Genomic DNA, 21,244 nt, shown 5'->3' on the forward strand with positions numbered 1-21,244 from the left:
TCAGATCTAGTACTACACCACCCATTTGATCATTCATGACATAATAAAAATTGCAGTATGTCAAAATGAAAAAAACATGCTTATAGAGAACTAAACAATAAATATAAACCCAATTAAACTATTAGGGCAAAGATACGTCATAACTAATAAATCTCTCATTAAACTCAAGAGAAAAGCCCCTTGGTGTATAAATATCAGATACTACTGAGTGTATCCAAGTAACCACATACAAATGCAAAACTAGATAAACATAGGATTAATATTAAAGATAAACACACATGAAAAAATACCATAGAAAACAACCAATATAATCACAGGAAATGTTGGAGTTCCCAATCGATGTTTAATACCTAAAGGATGTAAAGCACCCAGAGAAAAAATCCAATACATTTTTCTTCTGTTTCGCAAATTACGTCTTTCTTCCCCTTGAATTGTTTAAAACCAGAGACATAACATAAAACACAGACAGAGCTCAGTGCACATCCAGAAAAACTTATATACGGTACAATGCCTAAATATACATGTATAAATAACTAATAAATAAAATGGTCTTTTAGTTTAACATTTTGGCCAAATTGTTGTAAGCCCTTGAACCAACTGCACGGCAGACCACGTTTCAAGGGTCCCTACACTAATATAGATTCTTAATAACCTGTGCATTGCCAGGAAGAATGATTTATAATAAATCTGTCAATATTAGTTGCAAAAGTTCTAAGTCTGATTGAAACTTTTATTAACCTGTACATTACCAGGAAAAGCACTCTGTATTAGATTTGTCACAATCACACTGTAAGCAGGCAAGTTCCCCTGAGAGTGGTAGGTGCCATGGAGTGAGCTTTTAACCATTTAAATGTGGGAGGGAGTGAGCTTCAATTAGGTAGGAGGTTGCCACCCTCCAATCAGCTAAGACTAGCTGAACAAGAATTATAAAACATACAGAACACCTACAAGCTCATATTGAACCCCCAAAATACCCACAACATATATATAAGCATATAAGTTTCACAGAGGAGTACTACTGAGCATGGCAATATATATATTTAAAACCAGAGACATAACATAAAACACAGACAAAGCTCAGTGTACATCCAGAAAAACTTATATACGGCACAATGCCTAAATATACATGTATAAATAACTAATAAATAAAATGGTCTTTTAGTTTAACATTTTGGCCAAATTGTTGTAAGCCCCTGAGCCACTGCACGGCAGACCACGTTTCAAGGGTCCCTACACTGATCTAGATTCTTAATAACCTGTGCATTGCCAGGAAGAATGCTCTGTATGTTTTATTCCCCTTGAATTGGCATGGGGTACATGCTCAAACCCCGCAAAGGAATAATCATGTGAACCCTCATATGAACAGCAGTCAAACCGTCTAGGCACCGGGTGCTTTACACCCTCATTTTGTTATGGATCGTACATGTTTCATGATTCCTTATTTAAGAGGTCTGATTGTTCGACCGACGTTTACACCCTCCTTTTGTTATGGATCGTACATGTTCCATGATTCCTAATTTAAGAGGTCTGATTGTTCGACCGACGTAGCTCTTTCCACAACCACACTTCTAATAAACCACATGACTGGTGTTACAATGAATGCAAGTATGTATTTGATGTGAGTATCTGTAATTATTGGTACTGTACCTTTAAATGTTCTAGTCACTTTGGCTAAGGTACATATTTTGCCGTGACCACATTTAAAGAATCCACTGGGGATGTCTAAGTTACCTGTCTCTCTTGACCGTAAGTCAAAAAGACTTGGTGATAAGTGTGAAGCGAGTGTTTTTGCCTTTTTAAACACACATTTAGGACCTTTAGGGCCTCATGCAGAGAGCATAGAATTTTAAAAATGGCGAATTTCATAAAAAGTAGCTTTTTTGGAGAGTTTTATTCTCCATATGCAGAAAAGTGCGAATTCTGCTATGTTTAACATGGATGCGTGTGGCGAGTTTAAATTGGCGAGATGCGCGCTTCAGAAACGTGTAAAAACAAATTCGCGCCTTTTTTTTCCCCTTTACTATAGGCGGCGAGCGCCATCTTGCCATATTTTCGTGGCGCGGCAAAAATGCGAGAATCGCGCCTTTTTTTGGCGCGAACAGCCGCTACTTGCCGTTCGCACCTCTCTGCATTCGGAGAGTTTTAAAAATGGCGCGATGGAGGTTCTCGCCAGCCGCGAGGCGAGTTTTAAACATAGAAATAAAAAAATGGCGCGTTTTTCGCAACTCGCCATTTTATGCCGTTTTCTGAGGGAAATTGAACAAAAAATGGCGAGTTTTGAAATAACGATGCTCTCTGCATGAGGCCCATAGACACATACGGTCTGAGATCATGATCAAAAAGCAACATGTCCCAATGTTTGGAAATGATGGACTTCATTTGAACCACAGCTTTGCTCTGTCTAGTAATAAATAGTGGCGGGGAAAATTCGACATCAGTAGAGCTGACATCTGTCCTAAAGAGACGTGGACACTTTTAGGACAGATGTCAGCTCTACAGATGTCCAATTCTCACTGCCATCATTTATTACTAGATACAGCTTGTTGCTTTTGGATCAAGATCTCAGACCATACGTGTCTATATTACTTAAATGAGTGTTTAAAAGGCAAAAACACTCGCTTCACATTTTAATGGACGCCTGGCTTGCCCATATGCAAATCATATGCGAATGAGCCGTTAACATAACATGGCATATCCACAAACCTCTGTTAATGTTAGCGCATGTTAATAACGTTACGATAATTAGGTCACATGCAGACCAGGATTATCATAGCGTTGTTTCAGGGAATAGCCAACCAGCAAAAAGCGCAGGTATTAAGTGGTACCCAAATGTTTGTACCGCGTATAGGACTTAACCCTTTCATTACGTCATACAAAGATATACAGTATATTATGGGTCATATACATGTCTGAAACACATGAACAGATGCATCTGATAATGTTTCATGAAGTTCATGTAATAAATTTACTATGGTTTTTAGTGATTAAAGTGAATGTAAGGTATGTTTGTCTCACCTAATATGGTGTATCCTCTTGACTGTAGGAAGTCTGGGCGTACAATAATGCGCCTTCACATTATAACAATAATTACCAAGAGACAGAAGTTGTGAGCAAAACTTTTAATCACACATAAAGAACAAATGAACAAGGGTCATAACAAAAAGAAACTATGTACTTAAAATCACCTCCTCCTCTTTTTTTGGAGCAGAGCAGCCAGGCTCACTAGGCCCCCTGGTAACGCGTCTGTAACGCATGTGCGGTAATTGGGACGGATGTTATAGCTTTGCCAATGCGCAAGTGCGGTGTATTGGTTAACGCGTCACTGCCCAAGGAAAATCGCTTGCAGAGATTGTACCTGTTAGAGCAACATTTGCTGCCCTTTTCTAAGCCCTTTTTAACTCATTCAGATTGCTCTGCGATGTGTTGCTGATCCCTCCACCTCTGCAGAGGTTCATTGAATTTTTGGAACCAGATAAGCCCCCGTATATGTGAGGCCTGGCCTGCATATGTGAGGCCTGGCCTGATGCCTGCCCTGCGTATATGAGGCCTGCCCTGCGTTTATGAGGCCTGCCCTGCGTTTGAGGCCTGCCCTGCGTTTATGAGGCCTGCCCTGCGTTTATGAGGCCTGCCCAGCGTTTATGAGGCCTGCCCTGCGTTTATGAGGCCTGCCCTGCGTTTATGAGGCCTGCCCTGTGTATATGAGGCCTGCCCTGTGTATATGAGGCCTGCCCTGTGTATATGAGGCCTGCCCTGCATAAATGAGGCCTGCCCTGCATATATGAGACCTGGTCTGTATATATGAGACTTGGCGTAATTGATGTATGGCTAATATGTTTTGTTTGTGGCTCTAGAGCTGTCCTATATGTTATGCACAACAACAAAGGATCTATTCATTAGAAACTCCTTATTTGCTATGCTAGATCACCCCTATTTACAAGTATTTTTTAAGCTCAAAATAAATAATAGAGCATGCTATACAGTTAGGGTTCATTTAACCTTTCATCGTCGGAGGGCCCAGAACTTAGCCATTGACTTGTTTTACAGCTGATACCATCTTAGCGACATGCTTGTATTTTTATGCTTTTTCCTGCTGGCCTATCTGGCTGGAAAGAGGGGTCACTAAAGCCAGCCCTACAATAACTATGTGGGTGTAAAACGGTAAAAATATCTCTTTACAACGGCCACATTATAATGCGCACTCCTACTGTAGCTCTGTAATGCATTTTCAAAACGCCCCCTCTTCACGTGTAGCATTTGTATTCCATGGACTCGTTAGCTGAAAAAACTCAATCTCTTGTTCTGAATCATTGCAGATCAAATCTAATGGGCACTAAGTTTACAGTCTACGATAATGGATTAAACCCAGGTAAAACGTCATCGAGTTTAGAGGCCAGCAACCTACGCCAGGAACTTGCCGCCATTTGCTATGTAAGTGACGTATGGAAGCGAAGATCTAGCAATTGGGACCTGTTGGTCAATGAGCTCTTTCTTATTAAGTTACAGCCTGCACGTGTCTTCGCATCGATGTACTCTATGAAGCACTTGGTTTTGACTTGGGGTCTGCTCATACTGTCTCAGTACATGCTTCTGGCAGGGTGGTAGGAGTTGACTATCGCATCTAAGTAGATGTAAGGATTTATTTTTTGGGGCCTGCGGATCAAGATTTGATGACCTTTTATTGGCAACGAATTACCTTGATTCATTCTCCCGTGATCGATTAGCAAAGATCCTTCTTCCTAGGGTTCACTAAATGGCTGCCTTTCAATCCTTCAGTCAGTGTAACTCAGCAGCTACAATGTATTCTTATATTACTAAAGGTAACATTATCTATTGTTACAGTTTGCAGCTCAAACGGGTGGGAAGATTGGCAACAAATGATCACAAACAGGAAAGTGTTGCAAAGATCTTGCACTGCTGGGGAGGTGGGATAAAGCCTGCTATAGAAATCAAAGGATGCGCAGTATATTAAAACGCATTAAAAATGCCATTAATAGTTGAATTTAAAAAAGAAATTTAGTAAATACAGTATTATCTAACAGTACAGTACTGATTTATTTAAAAAAATTAAAAAAAACACATGTAGGTTATTGCATGGATTGCTTATGTAATAGGATCCTATGAGTAAACTTGGAACAGTGGGCGTTTTAATTATATTTAATTCACTTCTGAATAAGGACAGTGGAAAAAAAAACCTGTTTTCTATTTCCTAATAAACTTATTGGTGAAGATTGTATGCAAATGTAGACCATATTCAGTAAAATCTCTGTGTCTTTTATTTTCCCTTTGTAAAATCCTTCGAGGGAAATCGAGATAATGTCAAGTAATAATATAATATCTTGAAATAAATTTCCCAGAAAAATGCACATTTCATGTCTTTTATAGGGATCTGAACTCGGGTGGTTTCCAATAAACTAAAGCATAGGCGTTTATACAGCACATGAAATGTCAAGCAAAGGATACCCCATTACATGTTACATTATCTAACTATAAAATACACTGAAGCAGCAATTACCCCTACTTATTTTTGATCCCCCAGGAGGTGCCCTGGAAGCTAATTCCCTTTATTTTCAGGCCTGAGGACACCCCAGTTCCATAGATACTTAGCGGTGTAATTAGAGCGTTATAAATCTCCCTCCATAGGAAACAAAATGGCTGCCAAATCTAAGGCCATGAGGAAACCGCAACAACATTGGCTGAGGCTTCCTATTAAACGGCCGGTTAAATCCCCTTTACAAACCAGGGAGCAATACCGGTAACTTCACTGAAAATAGCGCGGTTCAGCTCTGGAGGCCAATCCTAAGCATGAGAAGAAGAAGGGGGGTTATTATAGGGGGGATTGCTGTTCAAAAGGTGGAGTCACAGAAACATTTCCCCCCTCATTTCAAAGACGACAGAATGTGTCAGACATTTCCATGAGTGACTGCCATCTTTTCTCCAATTATTTTGATGACAGCATCCAGATGTTCTTTTTTGAAGTGAAACTTCTTTGCTGGCCCCTACAGGGTTTTCATGGGAAAAAATTCTTACCGTGTAACGAAAATCCGTAACGCGGGTAACGTCACGCTCCTAATGGGCGCGCACCCATCGCGCATGCGCACAAAACCACCATTTCGCACGGAGGTTAAAAACACTGGCGGGTCTCGCCACACATGCGCAGTAGCAACCAGACTCGGGCGCACCTGCACAGTTGTGGCCGGACTCGCTGAAGATGCGCAGTGGCGGCCGGAGTCTGTCACACATGCGCAGTGGTGGCCCGGAGTCTGGCGTACATGCGCAGTGGCGGCCGGAATCGGCGCTTGGGAGACAGAGGCACCCAGAGGCAGACACACACACAGAGGCACACAAACAAACACACAGAAGCAGGTGCATAGACACACACACACACACACAAAGAGGCAGGCACATACACACACATACACAGGCGGGCACACACACAGAGGCAGGCCCACACACAGGGACGCACGCATTGGCACACACACACAGACGCTCGCACACACACACAAACGCACACAGAGACAGTTAGTATAACTATATAAGTGCAAATAGCTATAACAGAGGTGTGTGCCGAGCATGTGCGTTCTAAGTCAAACTTCTTTGCGTTTTCCCTCTGACATTGTGTTTTGAATTTTAATTAAAAATATCACCATCACAAATACAATATCTGTGACAAAACAGTGACCAAAAACAAAGAAGTTTCACTTAAAATGCGCATGCTCAGAACACACGAATTTCTCCCCCCCCCCCATAATCTCTGTGTGCTAGAGGTATTGCTGGCACATTCACATATCTAACAACCCTGTTAAAACAAACTTTAAAAAAAACAACAGTTTAATTACAATGTAACAAAAACATACAAGTATATGTCATATTTTTATGCGTCCACAATACAGATGAAATCATGTTTCAGTTAATCCACGGTGACCTCTAGTGGTAGAAATATGTGTTTGGAAGTTGTAATGTTGCAAAACTCACTACGCTGTATGTTGTCAGGTTAGGGCAGGGGTGCTCAACTTCAGTACTCAAGTCCCTAAAAACAGGTCAGGTTTTTAGGATATCCCAGCTTCAGCACAGATGGCTCAATCAGAGGCTCATTCGAAGACTGACTGAGCCACCTGTGCTGCAGTAGGGGCTGATTGAGCCACCTGTGCTGAAACTGGGATATTCTGAAAACCTGACCTGTTTTTTTTGGGGGGGGAGGCCTGAGGACTGAAGTTGAGCACCCCTAGATAACGGTAGACATGAAATCCATTTAAAGATGTGGATGTGTGGTTAAAACCGCAGAACATGTGCAATCTTATATGAGTTTTTTCTTTTTTATCAATCAGTTCTGTAGTACAGTATTAGATAATAATAGTGTTTCTTTTCTTCTTTTTTTTTTAAATTGAACGCTTAATGTTATTTTTTATGAGTTTTAAAGCATCCTTTGATTTCTATAGCAGGCTTTAGCCCACCTCCTCTTTGTGATAATTTGTTGCCAACTTATCCAGCAGTTTGAGCTGCAAACTGTAACAATAGGCAATGTTACCTTGGTTATATCAGGATACATTGCAGCGCCTGAGTGACACTGACTGAAGGATTGATTCAAACTGAAAGGCGGCCATTATGTTAGGCACACAATCAGGATTTTTACAGATCTATAGCAGGAGCACCAAGCGATTGCCAGTTTAGGTAAGAATGTAGAATTATACACTGTCACATGCTTTACATATATGCCACATTGACAGCTAATGCCAGTAAAAGCCAAAATAAGTGGAAAAACATAAGTTTAAAAAAGATAAAAATGTTGACACATCCCGTCATAACACTGCAACCAGTAATCTCAATGTGTAACAACCCCCCAAAAATGATTGAGACTGATAACATTTGCATTAATATATTATTTTGTTGCATGACTTTTGGTTGATGTGTGTTTAAAAAAAAAAAAAATCTTTCAGGAAACAAATGTCTTGGGTTTTAAGGGACCTCGGAAAATGAGTGTAATAATCCCCGGGATGAATATGGATCATGAAAGAGTTTCTATCAGGCCACGTAACGTAAGTAATTTTGTTACATACAGTGTATATTTTGACTTATTTCATGCAAGACCCACTGACCAACAAAAGAGTACAGTACATTGTTTTATACGATACGCATTGCTTTTACAGTGGGGATATTATCCTCATTTTAATCACACTATAACATACTTCAGTTGTGCTAATTACAGACATACCCCGCATTAACGTACGCAATGGGATCGGAGCATGTATGTAAAGTGAAAATGTACTTAAAGTGAAGCACTACCTTTTCCCCACTTATCGATGCATGTACTGTACTGCAATCGTCACATACGTGCATAACTGATGTAAATAACGCATTTGTAACAGGCTCTATAGTCTCCCCGCTTGCGCACATCTTCGGTACAGGTAGGGATCCGGTTTTGCTGTTCAGGACGTGCTGACAGGTGCATGCGCGAGCTGCTGTTTGCCTATTGGGCAATATGTCCTTACTCGCGAGTGTACTTAAAGTGAGTATCCTTAAACCGGGGTATGCCTGTATTTCAATTGTATCACTCTTGAATGTTGGGATCAATCTCTCACACATATCAGTTTCTCCAAGGGAACTGAGGAATCTCACTCATGACTGAATTGATACAGTAGGTTGTTGGCTAATTGATTTTAAGGTTACCAGTCCTCCAAAAGAATTAGTTCATAACCCTATTGACCCTTCGAGTCCCTTCCGTCACTTCCCTGATAGTGTGCGTTCTGCGCACGACAGGATATCTGTAGATCCCCCAAAGGTTTAAATAGTTTTTAGTTCATTCCACCATATAAACAGTGGGATATTTAGCAGAGTCTCCTGGCTTCAGCGGGGGTGTAAAAAGCAGAACCGCATCTATCAACGTAAGAAATCCCACTTGCAAGCGATATGATTGGTTTTCTATTTGATTATTCATGGTGCTAAGTTTCACACCAGTATTGCATAGCGATATAGTAGGCTCAATCATTTCTTCACTGAAATGTGCATACTTGACCCAAGAGTGAATGCAAAGTGTGCAAAGGATGGGAGATGTAAGTCTGGCAAAAGCTTTGATTCTTTATGATGGAAACGTGAGGAAACCGATGTTTAGATATGAAAGCCATCAAGTTTTAGGATTCTGGTAAGGAGGAAAGTACCTGGCTTCATGGGCCATGTGATGTTTGTGAGTGGGAATATTTTGTTTCTGCATGCATTGACTGCAGGGCTCCATTGACTTGGACTTGTCTTGTATTAAATGGCACTGCTGTTTCTCGTAGTGAGCCCGGTTGTCGTGTTGCTTATTTGGCTGTACGCTGAAACGCTAACAAGGAATGTAAAGCAAAACACAGAGGCCCTGTATGAAGCTGGAGGAATTGGCGCTCTAGACTAACTCTAAATGTATAGCCTATGTTTGCTAAATAGTTCGAAGCTTAAGCAAACCGTAAGGCCCATTCATTTCAATGGGCCTTAAAGTGTACTAAAGCGTAGCACTGTTTAGTAGCTCTGCGCTTATGTGTGAGATCAAATTGTGAGAGACAGGATATTACCGTTAACGACTTAAGGCTAAAAACGTTAATGAAATAAAGGCGTGGCCTTGGAATGGGAGGAAACTCCATGATGTTAAAAACGGGAGGCACTTATTTCAACCCCTTAGCACAGCCTTATAATTAAATGTATACTGTAAACCAGGGGTGGCCAACTCCAGTGCTCAAGGGCCACCAACAGGTCAATTTTTCAGGATATCCCTGCTTCAGCTCAGTTGGCTCAATCAGTGGCTCAGTCATAATGAGTGCTGAAGCATGGATAATCTGAAAACCTTACCTGTTGCTGGCCCTTGAGGACTGGAGATGGTCACCCATAATGTAGACTAAAGTACGCTGGGCTTTGTATCAGTGCATTGAGAGGCCTGCATGAGTTTTTAGATGCTTTGCAGTGATTTGGGAGTAGATCTATAGAACAATAGGTGAAGTCAGAGCAAGCTTACCTTCCATGCTTCCTTATTTCCTTATTCGTACTGTATCATTTAAACGGCTAGGTGAGGGTGGATGGTAACTTTCCCTGCCCAGGAAACCTACTGTACACCCCCGGTGTATCTAAAACCAAACTGACACACAGAAGGAGAGCTGACATCATTGTCAGGCACGGTGCTACTACTGCCTTTACAGATTACAAGTAACCTGCTTGATACATAAACTTTTTGGGTGTGAAAGTAACATTTTCCTGTTACAGGAGCATGAAACTCTACTTTCTCGATGGCAGAACAAAAACACAGAAAGCGTCATTGAGCTGCACAACAAAACCCCAGTCTGGAATGATGATACCCAGTCATATGTTTTGAATTTCCACGGCCGAGTTACACAGGCGTCAGTCAAAAATTTCCAAATCATACATGACAATGATCGTAAGTATTTCAAGCCAATAATAGAGAAACATGTTATACTGTATGTTTAAAAGTACAGCTCAACCCCGTTATAACGCGATCCGTTACAACGCGAATCCGCTTGTAACGCGATGTAAGGGTGGCTCCCAATTTTCGTATTTAGGAATACTTTACAACACGATTATTGGTATCTTATTACTTTATTGTACAATGCATACAATTGTACATTATTTCTAACGTGATCCGCTAATAACGCAATGTGATTCTTTGAACCCCAAGCACAGCGTTATAAGGGGGTTGAGCTGTATTAAGATGAAATGAAATACGAGGAAAGATAAAATGACTGCAATCATTGTTTTCTTAAACACCTGAAAGGTGCAATGCTTTATGTTAAAATCACTTTTCAGTTAATATTATGTGGATAGGGATTTCTTTCTACGATGTAGCGCTATCATTTCCGCCATGGGATATACTGGTTTTACATTTAATGTATGTTTGAATTAATATCCATATAGTTTTGTCATCTAAACCAGTCAAGTCCTGATCATTTGCTGCTGCATACCACTGTTAAACATTTGCAGCGCACATTATCTCCCTGCAGTTCACAGTGCCGAGAGTCGGAGGCAGGACCGCCAATAGAAATATTGAGTCCCAGGACAAATTAAAGGAACAGGGCCCCCTCCTCATTAATCCCCTGATCATCCCCCTCCACGTTAACCCCCAACGTCTCCCTCCTGTTAATCCCCACATCTTCCCCCCCCCCCCCCCCTGTTAATCACCGCACCCCATGGCATACTGTGGGTCCCTGAGGGGGGGGAGAATCGGATATGGGGAGAGAGAGAGAGGCGGGGGAGTAAGATAGGTGGGAGGGGGAGTAAGGGAGGGATGGGGGGAAGAGAGGGAGGAGAGAAAGGGATGAGGAGAGAAGGGGAAACAGAGATGGGAACAGAGGATCTGATTGCACCCACAGCCTACCTGCTGCCCTGGAGGACTGAAGGGGCCTGTTAAGAGGTCCTGTAGAGCTGCCTGCTGGAAGGTGCCCATGGAGATGCCTTTCACCAGTTTGCACCATGCTGTCTGGCATACACTGCCACAGACACCTTCCAGCTGGCCCCCCCTGCAACCTCTTTCAGGAGGCCCCCTCTGCGGATCAGGCCGTGGAAAAGTCACCAAGTCACCAGAGTCCAACAATGCTGACCTGCCAAGGATGTGTGAAGCATTCAACAAGTCCTGATTTAAGCTTTTCAGACATTTCATATCTCACGATGAAAAGTAATAGAGATTTGGAGGGTTATTTACTAAAGTCTTCTCGCTCTAAAACTGGGACCAAATCATTCAACGGGGAAAAAACAAACTCCCTTGCTCTGTGTGAAATTCCTTTCCTTTGATTAATATGGTGCTACTATAATTTTTTTGTGCACTGGTTACGCCTCACTTTTGCAGCTTTGAATTTCTTTCTTCGTTGAAGCCCTTGATTCTGTGTAATAGGGAAAAACAGTCCTACGGAAATCTTCAACATATCCAACAGCGTTATCATGTTAATGTGTATTCTTGTGCCTGCAGTTGGAATCCTCACGCCCTTGTGTTTGGTGATTGTGTTTTATTGCAGCTGATTACATTGTGATGCAGTTTGGTCGGGTGGCCGAGGACGTGTTTACAATGGACTACAACTACCCAATGTGTGCATTACAGGCCTTCGCTATCGCCCTCTCCAGCTTTGATAGCAAACTGGCCTGTGAGTGAACAGGAGTGAAACCAGCCCGAAGCAGCGATCCACAAGGAGAAACTGTATCTCTGGCCCACACGCCTGTGTCTTACTCTACCTAATAATCAGGCTGGACAAACGTTACCCATACTATGTATTCTTTTTTGATTGCCATAAGTGGAGAGGGGAAACCGGTTAGTGTTTACACGCAGGTAACATTGTTATTTTCAGAGGAAGATGTGTGATTTTTGTTTGTGTGTGAATAGACGTTCGACCACGTGCTGACACAGAAACGTCTTGTAATAATACAGTTTAGTAGACTGTCCTTTCAATATGAAACATGGCGAGGGGTGAACACACCCGTTTCCACAACGGTGGAAATTGTCATTTTATTTTTGTATTTGTTTTTATGGGGCGGCAATGGGGGTTGAGGTGAGAAGTATTCAGAAGCTTTAAACAAAACCCACTTAGCACAGTTAGGCCCAGAGTTGCTAAACAGTGCTAAGCTATAGCGCCTCAAGTCCCATTCAGGCCAAAGCTTAGCACTGTTAAGTGACTTCGTGCCTTAGTGTTTGAAACCTTTGCATTCTCACCTTATTAGGAAGCTAACAGGAAATGATTCTTTTTCTGCTTCGACTGAGCCACTGATTGAGCCACCTGTGCTGCGATATCCTTAAAACCTGAGCTGTTCAGAGGGTCCCGAGGACTGGAGTTGAGCACCCCTCTTCTCTGCTACTCAGCTCAATCTGGTTTTAAAGCAAACCCTTTCATACGATGCCATATTAAGTCTTGATGTTGAACTAGTATAATTTGAGCGTCAGTAGCATCTTTTTAGTTGGTGTTGGCCTGTTAACCCATTCCTTTTATATGCCTGTGTAACCAGTTCCACACCAGCTAAGCCATTGCATATATTGTGGTAAAAGTTCTGTCTTCTACAGTAAGTTCAGATACGGTTTCCCGATGTGCTTGCACCACCTACTTAACCCTTCGTTGATCAGGAAGCCTTCAAGGAATTGGAGAGGCCTCTTCAGCACTGAAACATCCTGACGTCTGTGAAAGAGGGCGATTTAATGTTTTGGCGCTGTAGTATTTCAGTTGCCCGACCTCTTCTGATTGTCTATGGTTTATTTTTTTTAACATCTTAATGTTGGGGGCTTTATATCAAGTTCCCAGAAACCCATGTAGTGCCCACACCTGTTCAGTGGAATTTTTATCATTGCATTATTTATTTATGTATTTATTTTGCTTCAACCCTATTTGTGCAAGTCCCTAATATGGAAGAGTGTTTAGAGGGAAATAATAGAGCGTTTAATACGTTGATGCACATATGTGCTTTTTGGCGGGCAATTTTGTATCGTCTATCGCCAATGTTTATTTTGCTGCAATTTTGCTGTGTGTGCCAGATTATGACTTGTGCGCAGTTAGGAAAATGTTACATGATGCACTTCTATGTGAAATCGCATCTCCTGCTTCAAATATCCTTCTTCAAAAATTCTCCACTTCTGAAGTGGTGGAAACCTCTTTGTTTAACAATCCGCGTCAGATCTAAGAAACTTTTTCTTACATTTGACATAACTGTGAGCACAAAAATGGTACAGTGGATCAAAACATTATCTTTGTGCTGGTACATTGATTCATGATAGTGCTTTTTACAATTTTTTTTTTAACTCAAACAAATGAAACTACTAACTCTGAGATGGCGAAAACCTGATTGGACTATCAAACTTTCATAAAATGTATCATATGTTTAGCATATTTAAGACAAATATGGACTGGGCACTGGACTAGTGAAGAATGTTGTTCCTAACAACAAGTTTGATGCAAAGTCGCCTTGATTGACTATTTCTTTTCCTTATTAGGTATGTTTAAAAACGAGTCGGGTTTCATTAGGCATTAAACATTAAAGTGTAAGCTACTGAAGTTAAGCTTTTATGTCATAAAGCAGATTCACTTCTTGCATTTGTTACATGTATGTATTTCTACGTATGTGTGGTGTAGCTAACACAGAACTCCGTTCTGCAAACCAAACTGATACTTGACGTCACTTTCCAGTATTAACAGAGTGTGTATGTATGTCTTTATTTATGTAGCGCCATTCATGTAAGTAGCACTTCACAGCAGTGATCCACGTGACATAATAATATAACACATAATGGGAATAAGCGCTTCAGGCATAGACGTAACAAAAGGAATGGTGTCCCTGCCCTGAAGAGCTTACAATCTAAGTGGTAAGTGGGGAGAACTTGCCAGGTGTTCTGTTAAGTGCGTCTGCATTGGATCATGATCAGTGCATACAAGATGTATAGTATCTTTACATTTAGTATGAAGGAGAAAGGATTGATTGATGGCTGGATGGACATATAGATGGTCTTGCCATATAGTACAGCCTGTTAAAGCTTGTACATTCATCTATAGAGCTTGTAACTCAAATTTCTCATTTTTAGTACACCTATTTGTCCTGGAAAAGTGCAGATGTGTTATAGGTTGTAACACTGTATGTTTTAATGGAAAAACATATATATTTCGTTTTTTTTAAGATGTTGGTCTAGTGCAGGAGAGCACAAACTTTTGGAGCTGCGCCCCCCCTGCCTGCTCCCCTTTGCTCTCGCGCCCCCTACCTGGTTTGGCGGCGTCAAATGACACAGCGGGGCCACGTGACGTCACGAGACCCTGTTGCCATGGAGACGGACGCGTGACGTCACTCCGCATGACATCGCGGCGTTATTTGATGCTGCGCTGCCATGGCGATGAGTCACAGCAACGCAGCTGAACCCCGGTAAGTGAGTTACAGAGGCCTCACGCGATCCCCCGGCATTTAATTTAAATGCCTCGGGGAAGAGCGTGGGGCCTCTGCAACTGCCCGCACCCACCCAAAAAACACTTTGCGCACCGCTAGTGTGGTGTAGTGCACATTTTGTGTCTTTTATATGATCCATTATAATACATTTGTCAAGTAACCTTTTCCCACTGACACTCCCAAAATCACGCTACAAAGTAGGTGCAAAGTATATTGATACATTGACTCTGAGGCCATACTCTATATATAAAGAAGTGGCCGGCGAGGCTATTTTTCACTGAAAATCCCCATTAAAGTCTATGAGGAATTTTATCTGTAAATGCCCCGAATAGCCGCCTTGGCGTATATAGAATTACCGCCTATTAGGCACTGGAAGAAAACTTCCTCTTGTAACATCAGTTTAAGACATAATTATCTTGATACAAAGACCATGAATATGTCTAAAGACAACATTGAAACATTGGGGTAGATTAATCAAGGGGCCAGTATAGGTTAGCACACCTGATCTGGTGTCGGGTTGCATGCTCTATCTAACCCAGGGGTGTTAAACTCCAGTCCTCAAGACCCCTCCGCCCCAACAGGTCAGGTTTTCAAGATATCCCAGCTTCAGCACAGATGACACAATCAGAAGTCGAAAACTGAGCCTCTGATTGAGCCACCTGCGCTGAAGCAGAGACTGATAGAGCCACCTGTGTTGAAGCAGGGATATCCTGAAAACCTGACCTATTGGGGGTGGGAGGGCTTGAGGACTGGAGTTGAGCACCCCTGCTCTAACCTGTACCAGCGCTCGATGAATCTACCCCATATAATTTGATGGCAGATAAGAAAAGTCTGCCCCTATGTTCCTATCTGTTGTAAAACCTCAGGATCTTAGATCATTCACTATATTTCACATTGAGGGTAGTCATGTCTATTCCAAGCAGTTTTCAATTCCCTTACTGTCTTAGCCTCCAGCACCTCTGTTGGGCGGCTATTCCATGAGTCCACCACCTTTTCCGTGAAGAAGGACTTCCTCACTTTCCCCCCGGAGACTGCCACCCTCAAGCTTCAGAGCAGGACATCTTGTTCTTCTCTTTCTCTGAAATATGCTTCGCTCTTGTACTTTGTTGAATAATATTTCAATCTTTTTCAAAATGTCTATCATCTCGGTCCTCTCCCTTCTCTCTTTCAAGCTGTACATATTAGTCTCTCCTTGATAAGTTTTATGGTGTAGTCCAGGCACCATTTTAGTAACCCCGTCCATGCACAGTCTCTAATTTATTTGTTCTTCTGGAGATATGGTTTCAAGAACCGAACACAGTACTCTAGGTCTTCTCATACAAATACTCAACACAAACATCTGATGAACGATATGAGTGACATCAAAACAAATCTGTTTCATCCAGTCACGATTTTGTCATGTTTTCAAGGTTTCCCTCAAACTATCCGAGCTCTAATTATCACTAAGGCAACGTGTATGAGCTAGGGTAGATTTCAAAACCTGTCGCCCATAGGCACTTACCTTGGTGCCACCTCCTGCAGCGTCACGGCATCAAATGATGCTGCGATGTCGCATGGCGTCGCGTTGTCATGGTAACGTGACACCGCAGCGTCGTTCGCGTGACCATGCCAACGCGACACCATGTGACGTTGCAGCGTCAAATGACGCTGAAGGAGGAGGGCAGTGCTGCAGGAGAACTTTACAGAGGCCCCACACTCTCCCCCGGCAATCAGCGTGGAAGAGAGCAGGGCCTCTATATATGTGGGTGGGGGGGGGGGGGGGGAGGGAAATGGCCTGGGCCTTATGGGAAATCCGCCACTGTGTATGAGTTGCCCTGGATATCTGGCCTGTCCGTTGCTCACAGAGATTGAGCTTCGCAACCCTGCCCTAGTCTGGCAATAGACAGTTCTGTTTAGTGGGGATGCTTGGTGTTATTTAAGATGAGGCTGTTTATGGACGGTCACTTGTTTGTTTATTCATTGCATTCCTATATGTCAGATTATTGTGAACTTAATGAAGACATGCAGTTGTATCCTTCTCTACAGTGAATATTGGGGGGGGGGGGGACTTTGAAGTATTTCCTGAAAATCCATGTGTATTCAAGTCTAGTTTCATTTGGCCCTCTTGTCACTTAACATTTTGATTGTATTTTTTATGCTGACTGCATTGCTGTGATAAATTGGCTTTGTATTAAGAAATCCTATTTAAAGCTGTTAACAACTTTTAAATAGCAATCTTAAATTCCAGGCACCTGCAGAATGATCTCCACTGTGCTTCAGTGATCTACTTTATGTGCAGTAAAAATACCCGAGCATAAAAAAAACCGTTTGAAACATTTTGTGACGTTTTCCTTCCTTTCTCTGCTTCAGTAGCTGACACTTAAATGACTTACAATGTATTTTGTTTTGCAGTACATGCTCTAATCTTGTAGGTTGTACTGCAGTCCAGGAGATTGCATCTTTCGATACTAGTACTGTACACATGTTACATGGTTATTCTGAAAGATTTTAAACCCCTGTACTGCCATAGGGGCGGGCACAAAACGTTTCTGTAATACTTACTCTAGTATGACATACTTTTTCTGTAATACTTCGTTTGACATACTTTTTCTGTAATACTTAGTTTTACATACTTTTATCTACTTAAAGCATTTTTCAGTCAGAAATATTTTGCAGTGTTTTGTCGGTACTGTTTTATTTGATGTTACATTAAAATGCCTTTTTTTTAATTAAAAATACATTTATATACATTTGCTGTAAAATAACAAGAAAGTGAATGACATCCTGTACTTCTTACTTGATAAATGTTCATGTTTCTTTATTTTTTTCTTATTATTTTGTCATGTTAAAAATAAACAAGAACAAAGACACTAATAATGAGTATCTCATATGTGAATAGACATAGAAAAGAAATACACGCCGCACGACTCTGATAGTGTAAAATAGTCATTATAATGCTACAAACAAGTGTGGTAATAAATGCACGTACAAGATAAATCGGTGTTAAATGCAGGGTGTTTTGGGTACATGTTACCGCTTGTGGACTCGCTCCGTGGGTAGCCTTCAATCCAGAAGCACAGCGTCCTTCGATCCAGGAACCACCAGTCCAGAGCATCCTCCGCTCGGGCGTCCCATGATCCCGGCACACAACCAGAATAAGCTGCTCCCCTTAGTAATGACTCTACGGTTCACTTGGCCCAAGTTACAAGCCGCAGCTCCGGTACTTTAGAGCGGAGCTCCTGACGTCACTGGGGGCGCGTCCAAACAAGTGACTCTCCAGCACAGGAGCAAACCGCAAACAGCTGATTGGAGCACAGGCACGGCGACAGCGGGAAATAAAGTCTTTGAACACTTGAATCAGGCCTACGCGTTTCGTAGAATGAAATCTACTTAATCAGGGATAATTACTGTATCCTTGCGCATGTTATTTAAACTCTACGTGGATAGGTGATAGGTTAACTGCTGGATTTAGATCAACCAATCAATAGTCTGTCACATCACGAACACAGGTGCAGTATAAACTTATACATTATTTGAAACCAACATTAAAAACATACATATTGTTGTGGAAAAACTCAGTTCTCACTTATTATCATTTAGATAAAAGCAATCTGTTGAGAAACTTGATTGCAGCGGCCGTTTGCAAGAGTGCACTCAATACGAATCAAACATTGCTGTCTGACTTGCACAAAAAGCACTGATGAGATGTTCCAAAACAGCCTTACTTATACCCCAAAAAGGGGACGGGCCTGCATAATTTGATATACAGTATCATTATTGGTTATACATTTGCTATGTAATTTAGCCGACTAAACATAAAGAAAAGATTTTGCTGCCTGAAAATCTCCTCCCCCTTCAAGGCTAACAGCTGTATATCTCTTGCCTAAGCCTACAAAGAGACAATCAACAGATAAGAACTTGAGGGGCCCACCCCAGGAAAATAAACACAGGGTCAGCTATTATAAGGTGATAAAGTTCAGAGAAGGAAAAAACTTATTTCTATACTGTAACACAAAACATGGCTTTTCTCATAGTTATAAAATATTATACTTCCACAACATATACATTTTTATTAACACACAGTTTAAAATAACAACTAAACAACGAATACTGGACAAAAATTCCAGTGCCAGTTGGTGAGACACTGAAATGAGAAAAACGGTGTTAGCACAGCATAGAAAAGGCATTGCCATTTATCCTTTACGTAGAAATAGAGATAAGAAAACTTATATAAATACACTTTGGCATTTCAAAATACCTTTATATCGTAAGCAGACACAAACGACTGGGGAAGAAAAACCTCCAAAAGATATATAAATACTAAAAAGGAGTCAAATTCAATGGAATCAGGAATATAATAAAAATTGATTAATTAAAAATTAACTAATAAAATTGTATTATTATTATGCAACTATAAAATCTTATTATAATACTACAATATAAAAATATTAATAAGTCACCTAATAGATGAGTCAAAGGTTATTATAGTAACAGAATCTAATAAAGTGACCAAACATCAAGCTCTTCATTCAGGCCCGTAAGGGGCCAAAGTCCTCAACTGATAAATCCAAAATGTCTCTTGTTTGGAGAGAGCCTTTAGCCTATCAACCCCACGTCTAATGTGATGTACCACCTGGATATCTTTATACCTCATTAGGCTAGAGTCACTCTGGTGCTAAATCTTAAAATGCCAGGGTATAGTGTTTTTTTCCATGCCAAGTCTAATGTTCCTAGCATGCTCCAGGATTCGTGTTTTCAGAAAGCGTTTAGTGCGGCCTATATACTGGAGTCCACATGGACATTCCAGCATATAGACTACATACCAAGTCTTGTATGATATGCAGTCCTCTATTGGATATTGGACATTCATCAATAAGAGCTTGTGATGGGGTTGGGTCATCACTTAGCGTACTAGATGTTGTCATATTGTCGTCAGTTCATTTTAAAAAATGACGCTTCAATGTGAGATTCCTAGTAAATTTGTTGAGGTCAGTAAATAATTGAAACCCATTAGGGCCACATGTTTTATCACGGGAAAATGTCTTTTGTTTCGTTTCCATTAACTCATTTTCTGCTTGTTCCAGTGTTAATCTTAATTCGTGCTCTATTTTCGTGCAATCCTCCTTAATTAAAGGTTCTAATTTAATGATAGCTTTAGAAATGTATTTTTCCAATTCAACCAAAGATTTCTTTCTTTCATATATTATAAGCTTCATTAGCTCCATTGAGCATTCCTCCAGGATCCTATCCCATTCTTTTTGCAAATGGTCATTACCTTTCGCAAATGTGGGATTTTTAATTATCCGGAGTCCTCTAGGGACTGTCTTACACTCAATGTATTTTAAGAGAATGGTTTTATCCCACCATTGTTTGCTCTCATTAAGGAGTAATTTCTTCAAACCTCTGAATTGATCCTCAATAGATACATTGTCAGTATCAAATTCAGAGGCTGAATTGGATTGCTTAGAAAAGAGAGAATCTGATAACTTAACCCTCTTTTCCCTACAATTGGCTAAACTCCAAACCATGTTTGGACTGGTACTATATATACACACCTGACAACAGTAAAATTAAAGTGCACTACTATAATAAATACAGTGATAATTAATTAAACAAGTGTGCTGCAATTAAAGAGCTACAGTGATATATTTAAAAAAGGAAAACTGCAACAAATTGTGTATTATGTTGTGACAATGTGATTATATATAAAGTATAAGTAAACTCTGGATTAGGTAATAATTAAGTGCCTATCTCTAATAAAAGTCATGTGTTAAAAATAAACAAGAACAAAGACACTAATAATGAGTATCTCTCATGTGAATAGCGTTTTACATTTAGAGACTTGGTTAATAGAACTTTGGCAATGTACTATGAATATAGCACTGCATGTAAGCAGTTCTAAAAGATGTGTGTGCGGGACCTCCTTAACTATGGCATCGGGCAGCAAGAGAGACCATGGGCCCATTTGGGCTTGGAGGAGGGCACCGTCGGGGTGGTGGAGGAGGGCCTAGCCGTTTATGGAAGTTGGGCTTAACTTCTGGTTGGGCCCATCTTCTGCTATACTTCGTACAACCCACCCTCCCCCATTTAGTTCTTACCTTCGGCGGCGTCTCCCGGCGTCCTCTGGCATCATCCCGACGTCTCCTCCTGCAACTGCTGTCTCGGAACACTATGTGACGTCATGAGGCATCAGGTTGCCATGACAATGGGACGCCTTATGGCGCCGGCGCATCATGTGATGTCTAGGTCATGGCAACCCAGCGCAGCGTGACATCACGTAGCATCCCGTGAAGCTATGATGTGACATAGTGTTCCTGTTGTCATGCACCAGATAATCAAATAAAACGCTGCATTTACCATAGCACAAAAATATTTCCAGTAGGAAACT

General features: G+C 41.2%; 1 protein-coding gene across 6 annotated transcripts in view; it reads left to right on the top strand.

Annotated features, from left to right (window-relative positions):
- TUB (TUB bipartite transcription factor) overlaps nt 1-17,193 on the top strand; it is a 290,155-nt gene extending 272,962 nt beyond the window's left edge. For 5 of the 6 annotated variants that reach the window (XM_075567022.1, XM_075567023.1, XM_075567027.1 and 2 more), the window contains 4 exons: nt 4,314-4,428; nt 7,935-8,033; nt 10,225-10,396; nt 11,985-17,193. In XM_075567022.1, the coding sequence (XP_075423137.1) occupies nt 4,314-4,428; nt 7,935-8,033; nt 10,225-10,396; nt 11,985-12,118 (520 nt within the window). In that variant the 3' untranslated portion in view covers nt 12,119-17,193. The remainder of the gene's footprint in view (nt 1-4,313; nt 4,429-7,934; nt 8,034-10,224; nt 10,397-11,984) is intronic. The other variant, XM_075567025.1, reaches the window with a different exon arrangement.
- The last annotated feature ends 4,051 nt before the right edge of the window (nt 17,194-21,244 follow it).

Source organism: Ascaphus truei, chromosome 12, assembly GCF_040206685.1.
Source record: "Ascaphus truei isolate aAscTru1 chromosome 12, aAscTru1.hap1, whole genome shotgun sequence".
Lineage (NCBI taxonomy): Eukaryota > Metazoa > Chordata > Amphibia > Anura > Ascaphidae > Ascaphus > Ascaphus truei.